Source organism: Hetaerina americana, unplaced genomic scaffold (genome assembly GCF_022747635.1).
Source record: "Hetaerina americana unplaced genomic scaffold, ioHetAmer1.1.p SCAF_5, whole genome shotgun sequence".
NCBI classification, from domain to species: Eukaryota; Metazoa; Arthropoda; class Insecta; order Odonata; family Calopterygidae; genus Hetaerina; species Hetaerina americana.
Window position 1 is genome coordinate 10,737,501 of NW_027287095.1, and position 9,041 is coordinate 10,746,541.

Genomic DNA, 9,041 nt, shown 5'->3' on the forward strand with positions numbered 1-9,041 from the left:
GAACATATTAATGTTTTGGCTTGTAATTTTATTTGACTCTTGCTTGTTGATATTTATTTTGACTAAGTTTTTTGATAAATTGGTGTGTAATAATTCAAGTAATTATCTAATTAACAGGTTCACAAGATTGAATCTGAATGCAGCCATTTATACAGATTTCAAGGAGTTGCTCTTCCTTGTGGTATTAAGGTAATTACCATGTAATGTGATTCCTTCAAAAATCCATTTACTTTTTGGGCTTGATGTTGAAAATTTTTAAGATAATATTTGAACTTAATATAACATTTGGCTGTTCCCAATTCATTATCATAAATAAGAAACACGAGCCTTATTTGATGTGCAGTGTTAGATCTTTTGGACTATATATTTTTTAATCTTAGTATAGATACTTGTGTAAATAATCATTTTTAAGGTGACCTCTTGTCATGGTAATGTTGAATCAGAATTCAGCATACAGCTCAGAATTGGGTTCTTTAAATTAGAATTTTTGTATGCTTGATTCCCAAAGAAGTTAAAACTGGTGCTAAGTATTCCAAGGGCGGATGAAAGCCAAAAATTTTACTTAAATAGGAGTGTAGTCAGCAAATGAGTTGTTGCCATACCTTTTTCGGCTGCTTTACATAATCTAAACCTATGAGTCTATCTATCTCTGGTAGTACAAGCAATAATTATTGATTGCTTGATTAATTTGAGAGAAAAAATATTTTTGGTTATTGTGTGCCTTGAATGTTGAAAGGCCTGAATATCATATTTTTTCTTAATCCTGGTTTCAATATGAGTGCCATTTTTCTATCTTGGCTTACAGCACTTTCTCCATTTTTAAGCTTTGGCAGTAACTTGCATAAGTCACACCAAGTGTCTAACTCATTATGTAAAACTGTCAATGCAACAATTTCAGAGTGTAAAAATCATTCGCCTTGACTGGGATTCGAACCCAGATCCCTCAATATCCGGTCGAGTGCTTTAACCAATTAAGCTACCGAGGCGTCCTCTTAAACTCTGAAATTTTGGGGCTTCGGTAGCTTAATTGGTTAAGCACTCGACCGGATATTGACGAATCCCAGTCAAGGCGAATGATTTTTACACTCTGAAATTGTTGCATTGAAATGCACATTAGCGGATGACTCCCTTAAAAGTTACTGTTGCGGCATCTCCCGCAGTTTCTTTGGAATTTATGTAAAACTGTGTTATTTATTAGGCAAAATTACATTTTATAGCTACGTAAACTAATGCATATTCATCAATTTTTTGGGGCTAAATGGCATTGGTGTATAGAGCTCTAAGGTGATGGGGGAGTATCCCCCAGGCTGTAACCTGCTCAGCACTGACAGCAGTTGTTGATGTCACATGCTGGCTAGCTTTGGACAGTATCTCCAAAAGGCAACAAAACATGCCAAAATGGATTAAAATTCCACTCCAATGGGATTTTTAAATAATTTATTTACTTTTAAGAAGGCTGTATCACTCTGCTCAATTGACTTAGCTGCATTTTGATCCATGGCGCAAAAGGAAAACACTGAAGCAATATCGTACTGTGAAAATGATCTATATTTCATCCGCAAATTGCATCAACACCATTTTTTGGTTCATAATCTGCTGGGCATTAAATTGGCTTCAATCAGAGAAAAATGATTTCCCATTTCTGTTCTCGCCATTTAATGATATTTTCATTGGCAGGCAGGGGCATGCATGGCTGGTGAATTTTCGATGTCCCAAATAAATTAGATATTCGATTATTGCTTAATATGATGGAATAAATAGTTTCCAATTTTCTTTGGGTATTTTTAATAAATCTTGAATGAAAGTAGTATTAGTTTTTTGGTATAAATGTCCTTTCTCAAGTTTTCATCTACCAGCTTCTAACAGCTCAGCAGGAAATAGGGACTGGATTATCATATCATCACTTCTCTCTGAGTATAAAAACTATTACTATTATTATTTAGGGAGAATGGAATTGTATTTTATAAAGTCTTTGAAATGTTGAATTTCATCTCTTGATGAAATCAGCATTGGTATTTTAGAAGAGCATAATGGTCACACTTCCTCTTGCTTTGTTTCATCTGTTCCACATCAAGGAAATAACTATAATAAATTTTGCTTTTGAGATAGTCACTTCAAAGAGGAGATATTTCAAGGCCATAACAAATTTCAATATTAAGGAAAGGGTTGACTGTGTCTTCCCTCAAAAGTAATATTGGTGGCATTATATATCATTTTATTGATCATCAATTCTATTATTCTGGGATGTTTTCTGTCTACTCTGATTCCTCCTGCTTAAAGCCGTTGATATGTTTATCATTGAATTGCCAATTTTTGTCATTTCTGAATGTCAAATGCCAATGTCCTTGAATGCTGTTGATATTCATCTTTTGTTATCTAATTGAAGGCATACCAATATTTTTAGCCAAAATTCTGGATATCTGAGGATGAAAACCAAAGATTGTGTCTCCATATGTGAGGAGACTTTTTGTGGTAGTCGTGCTCCCATTCAGAATTATTATTAGGTTTTAGTTTGACAATGACTTAACATCGTTATATTTCCTAGCAGCATCTAACTAGACACAACTTGACACTCCATACTGAATTAAACTGTTCTTCGATTCTGCATGCATACTACCTCCCTTCTATCCATCCAACATGGTTATATTTTTATCTGCTCTTCATTGGTTATCCAACATTCTCCCCTACATCACAGTCTTCAACAGTCCATCGCCAATCAAAATGCTCTGCCTCCCCTTTCTGTCTTATTTGGATTTTTCCCAATAATTATCTTTCTTCCCACATCATCCCTGATACCTCTTTATATATTCTCCTTTCCCTCCATTTTACTTTTTCTTTTATCCCCCAACCCATATCTCAAAAGCTTCCAGTCTATGGCTAGCCTTGTTCAGTGACCAAGTTTCAACACTATACCAAACTAACATCCCAACTCTCCATCCACCACTCACCCCTTGGCAGTCTGAGATATATACAGGATGTGAATAAATTGCCCATTGTCCCAATCTATTCCCATCTTCTGTAATGATTGTATTAATTCTACCCACTTTGCTCTATTGAATGCCTTTTCAAAATGCATGTTGTGCTTTTGTTATTGTTCGAAGTACCACCTTAGCTGTGTTTTAAATCACAATTATTGTTCATTTGTTGTTACATATGGCTGCCCTTCCCTTCTTTGGGATAGGAACTTAATTATTATTAGGTAATCTACCAGTTAAGGTAGGTTTTGGATGGGCAAAACTACCAAATATTAACTTGTGAAATCCCTTAACCTATTATTAAACATTAAGTATTCACAAAGATGCAAAAGATTTTTGAGTAGCCAGTCATGCATCTTTCTTGATAATCCAAAAATTGTCCTGTTGGTTAGAACATGTGCTAAGAAGTTTTGATAATTTATTTAATTTTGTTAAGAAACGTAAACACTGCATGTGGCATTTTATACTACCTTTTTTTCTTTTTGAAAAGGATTTCATGAGCATGATATTTTTCTTGCAGATAAATCACTTTGCCTATGGTATTCTTGAGGAGAGAGCCAAAAAATTGGTGAGTGAGAGCATATAAGGCATTTTAATATATTTTTCTTAAATTTTGGTTTTCTCTGCGTGCATATTGAAAAAATGTTCTTTATATTCTTGGTGTATGAAATAAAGGTGTATCAATTGTTTTTGGATGTACAGTATACCCAGTATCAGTTAGTTCATTTTTGTGTATTCCAATTGTTCACGCAAGAAATGAAATCTGCGGTCTCCACCTCATTTATCCACAATGGTTAAGGCTTTTGAGCGTTCCTGTTTTGTCAATGAATAAGTTTTGAAATCTAATTGACCGAACACCTGACATCATATAATTCATCTTTTCAAATATTTCTACCAATGTATACCAGAATTGTTCGTAACTTGATATATTTTTCTTTCCAGAATCATGCGTGGTTGCCTAGGAGACGCAGAATGGAAGTTGGTGTAGCTGCAGGATAGTGATTATATGTAATTTTTGTGTGTCTAATAAAGTGTTTCTTTTTGTACGTAAATGCTTTCTCTTGACATTTTCATTGACATCGGTCGTCGTACGTTGCATATCGTATAACCTCTCAGTAAAAAGGTCACAACACCACGCGTTTCCTGATAATGTGGAAGGTCATAGAAAATCCGCGATAACCTTGAAGGGTTTCCTTGAGGTCTTATTTCTTCATACTTCAAGTACTGCATAATGTTTGTTTATTTCATTCCCAGGCCATCAGTTGTTGATAATAAATGTGATTCAGTACTTTGCGATATGCGTCTTTATGTTTAGAATTCGATGTTTGTTCGCGTGGTGTTTCACAAGCAAAAAAAACTCGTGAGAGATAATAAACAATGGTTAGGCGTATGGATTATATGGTCGCCGATTTCGTTGGTAATATAATGCACAATGTTCCAGGGCGTTCGTAATCTGCGGAGGGGGGGGGGCCTTTATTTCTAATTATGCGTTAAATCATCGTCCAACAAACGTCACAAATCAGTATGTGATACATGAGATAATTGCGGTAAAACATCGTCAAGTTAATCGTTCGTAGTAAGCGGCATTGGTAATATGTTTATACTTATTTTAAATGTCATTCTTATGGACAACTGTTTAAGTGAATTAATTAAAAATAGCAATTTTCCACAAAAATAAAATTTAATGCGACCGGTTTCAATGTTACTACATCATCATCAGGTGATGATTCTACTCATCATCATGACTACATCATCATCAGATGATTCACCTGATGATGATGTAGTAACATTGAAACCGGTCGCATTAAATTTTATTTTTGTGGAAAATTGCTATTTTTAATTAATCATGATATTCCACCATATCACGCCTGAAACGTCTCTTTTTATTGTTTAAGTGAATATTTTACTCGTTTAAATTTTTGTCAGGGTTAACCAAGCAAATTAATACATTCTTACGTACATAGAATCATTATTCTTAGAAGAGAGTATTTATCTGCTCGGGTATTTGATGCTTGAGAGCACCAGTCTCTCTTCAAGGGTGTTTGAATATGTTATTGTAAGGAAGTGTGATAATTTAGAGATTCGTTTCACATCACGCCCCTCGTTCCATCATCGGGTCAAACGTCTTACTGGTCGAAGAATATTTTTTCTTAATCTATCCTCTATTTTGATGTTTATATTACGTTACCAATGGCGCAATTATTAGGTAACAGTTGCATTCTAACATGCTGAGGTCATCATAAATTGGTGAAATAATTTTCCTTTTTCATAGCATTCCGGTCATGCGGTTGTTTCGATTTTATTCAAATAAATGCCGCTTTCTACATCGTATTCAAGGTCGTTGGTAGTATCACGATAGAGTTGTGTTATTATTTATGACTAAAAAATAAATTAATACGTTTTTTGGGAATAGCTTGCGTTGTAGTTCCTTCGGTGATGCAAATAAAACTGTCGCGGTTAGGGAAATATTAGACTAGTTTAGCTTGCCCTTGAATTGTAATAAATTTGACTCGTGAAGCGAAGTAACTCCCTACTTTTCTTCTTAACATTATTTTTTTTAATCGTGCAATTTTTGGCAATTTTGTTTGCGATGCTTTATCTTGTACCTATTTCCGAGAATAGCCTTTTAAGCAGTAATAATTCTTTTATCGTTATCCCACAGGGTAATGTATTTTTGAACCCACGGATTCCGCCACATTTGAAAGTCCGCGAGTACTAATTTCGTCCACTTCTTTCGGTAGTACTAACAATAAGCCCACTTCCCGAAATTGTCAATAATTTGCTAAACCTCGACAAGAGGGCGAGGAAAATAACTGTCCATCCTAGCCTGAGCCTTATCACCCGAAATCTTCCGTCGCCAGAATGTACACGTACCTCCCAAGAAACGCAAGAGGCAGAGTGCCGATGATTTTGGATCTTCTCCCCGACAGTTTTCCTAGGAACGGCATACGGTGATCCATTGAACAGTTGCTCTTTTGAAATGCTACTGTAGTTGAGACATGGGAGTTTCTATTCCGGGCTGCGAAGAGGGCAGCGGTCGGTCACAGATTGGATTTGGTTCTTTCTTCATGAATATTTAAGCGACACTTTTATCCTGTCAATGAAGCTTGGAATGAAGAGTGCCGAGCAGAAGACCTTGCTCAAGTGGCACTCCGAAATGTCCGCGTATGGATGTTTCTATGGAAGCGTTTGGGCTGTCGTAGGAGCTGACATCTTCTTCGGGTACGGAGGTACAATCTGAGGGTCTCGTCCCCTTATTGAAGGATGCTATCACAAACATGGTTGTGTACTGCCATAGTAGTAATCCTAGGGGAGGCGACCGACAGCTGAGGTCATGTTTGCCATCTAATATTGTCGCCACATTTTCGGGTCGAACCTGTGACCACAAGTAGCAGAGCGTGCTGAGGCCATTGGACAACTCCTGACCAGCTGTAGCTACTCCTGGTCAGCTACGTCCACCGGCAAGACGCTTTTGTACGTATTTTGTATTACCAGTAATGGCATATAACCTGCACCTGTTTGGCTTCCAATTCTCCTGGAGTAAGTAAGAATGATAAGTTTATTATCTGGTGGAATCACTTCCCCGCCGCGGGGCATTTGTTGGTGACCAAGCTTGATATCGTGTTCCCCCACCAGCTCATGCATTTTATGTTTGTAATCGAGTTTTCAACGCCGGCTGAAACGAATAGTAGCGTAGCAAATTTGAAACGTACGAAATGTCAAGATCTGGTACATAACTACGTTTAACTTTTTTTAAGTAAGCAATTCTTAATTCCTTACTGATAACATAGCATTCCACGGCTATAAGAGGCAGTTTTAACGCATAAAGTTTAATATTTGTAATGCCATAAGTGAATTTATAAAATTATTATTAGGTATTCTACCGTTTAAGGTAGGTGTTGCATGGACAAAGGTTCAACACCGATACATATCTTAGCCTCCAATCTAATGGGCAATCACACAACATATTTAACTTGCTTGCAATGCAAAATTTTAATTATTCTTGAAAAGAGCCTAATACGTCATATACTCGTATGAACCAATACGCCTGCATCCGGAACTTGACCGGTGGGAATCTAAAGGAGAGGCTTAGGTATATCTCTAGTAATAACCAAAATGATATGAAAATTCACTGCACATATTTCAACTCTTATGGAAGTAATTTATTGAAGTACCAGAAAAAGTTTGCATAGGCTTGAAATTTAGAAGGAAAATTTTGCATAATATTAAGAATTTAACTGATAAGGAGTCTTTAACGCTTCCCATGGTTCCGTTAATGACGTGAATAAGCCTCAGAAGAGGTGAGATGAGAGCAAAAATACGGCACTCGTGGCGAGAATATTAGAGGCTATCACTCATTCTCGTTCGTCCTGCGATAATCTGATTGGGAATACGAAAGGGCCCGTCCGTAAGAATCTACCGATCGGGACGTGAACCGAAATCGAAACGTGAATCGAAATTGTGAACCCTCAGCAGGGTCTAGGATAAGGAGTCTTTAACGCTTCCCATGGTTCCGTTAATGACGTGAATAAACCTCAGAAGAGGTGAGATGAGAGCAAAAATACGGCACTCGTGGCGAGAATATTAGAGGCTATCACTCATTCTCGTTCGTCCTGCGATAATCTGATTGGGAATACGAAAGGGCCCGTCCGTAAGAATCTACCGATCGGGACTAAGGGCTAAAGACCCCTTCGTCCCGATCGGTAGATTCTTACGGACGGGCCCTTTCGTATTCCCAATCAGATTATCGCAGGACGAACGAGAATGAGTGATAGCCTCTAATATTCTCGCCACGAGTGCCGTATTTTTGCTCTCATCTCACCTCTTCTGAGGTTTATTCACGTCATTAACGGAACCATGGGAAGCGTTAAAGACTCCTTATCCTAGACCCTGCTGAGGGTTCACAATTTTGGTCGTGCTGCCATATGGAGGGAAAAAAAGATTTTGCTGTACCTGAAGGAGGAAGCTCAGAAAGTGACCAGCCCCTCCCCGCCCCTTTTGTGATGACTAATATTATATTGGCCCCTTCCCATTTATTGAGATGGGTCAATCATGGAAAAAACCCCAAAAAGAAAGAGTAATGAAATCCTCCAGTGTCGCCAATCTTCTTACGTTAACTCCAAATAATCTAATGGTATATTTTACATAGCTAAACTTTGTTCTTTTTCATCCACTCAATTTAATTTCCATGAAGCTAATAGTGTACAACTTGTAGTCTTTCGAAAGAAGTTTGGTGTCACTGGAGGATTTGATAGTTATGCTCTGGGTTTTTAACGTAATTGAGGGGTTAGAGATTAGTTATTTATTAACGGGGATGTGGTAGTCCAGTGAGTATAGCGTTATAGGGCTACTGTCGTGGGGCCCGGGTTCGATTCTCGGACACCCTCGAGTCCACCCAAGCGGTGTGATTTTGCGGTTACCAGATCTTCCTGTGAAACCATAGGCACCACAAATGAAGGAGCTTCCCCTTACCTTTATATGAGAAGTTCACCTGCCATTGGGATTAGCATTAGATGAGCTCTCCCCTCACCTATGAAACCAACCTTCGGTATCATAACTGTGATTTGGGTGTTTATGTATTAAATACAGAAATTGTTGGATATTTCGATGGTACTATCACTAATACTTTATTGAGTGATTCCCTATTTTATTTTCGCTCGAAAAGTTATTCCAGAGTAGTTTTATATATTTTCCAAAGTGCCATACTCCTAAGCTAAAACTGTTGGTACCATGGAAGAAAGAGGAGGAAGCTACTCCTTTTCCGTAGCAGACCAAATAAATGTTCTAACTAGACTTTGGCTCAGGTACCATGAAATAAATAGGTCCGAATGCGTCAAAAATGCGAATATATTCACATGCTGTACACATATTTCAAATTTAGTGCTTTTCTGCACGTCATAAATGATGATAATAAAGAAATACGCCATGATTAACCATTTGTGTTTAGTTGATAATATTTTTTGTTGGTACCTGATGCACGTTTGTTGCTTTGGGTTATGTATCCCGCATTATTGATGCGGTTTTTTATGTTTGGGAAATTTTGACGCGAGTAGTCGGTGACGCTTT

At 37.4% G+C, this 9,041-nt stretch overlaps 2 protein-coding genes and 1 non-coding gene across 4 annotated transcripts in view; 1 reads left to right on the forward strand and 2 right to left on the reverse strand.

Moving 5' to 3' along the window:
* mRpL39 (mitochondrial ribosomal protein L39) overlaps positions 1-4,027 on the forward strand; it is an 8,574-nt gene extending 4,547 nt beyond the window's left edge. For both annotated transcript variants that reach the window (XM_071591854.1, XM_071591855.1), the window contains exons 7-9: positions 118-189; positions 3,496-3,543; positions 3,918-4,027. In XM_071591854.1, coding sequence (XP_071447955.1) covers positions 118-189; positions 3,496-3,543; positions 3,918-3,974 — 177 coding nt within the window. In that variant the 3' untranslated portion in view covers positions 3,975-4,027. The remainder of the gene's footprint in view (positions 1-117; positions 190-3,495; positions 3,544-3,917) is intronic.
* LOC139693514 (cilia- and flagella-associated protein 45-like) overlaps positions 1-5,882 on the reverse strand; it is a 23,877-nt gene extending 17,995 nt beyond the window's left edge. The window contains exon 1 of the mRNA XM_071591703.1: positions 5,850-5,882. The gene's annotated coding sequence lies outside the window, so the exon portion shown is untranslated. The remainder of the gene's footprint in view (positions 1-5,849) is intronic.
* On the reverse strand, positions 914-986 carry TRNAS-GGA (transfer RNA serine (anticodon GGA)). The gene has a single exon. It is a non-coding gene; the product is annotated as a tRNA-Ser (tRNA).
* Positions 5,883-9,041: the final 3,159 nt, after the last annotated feature.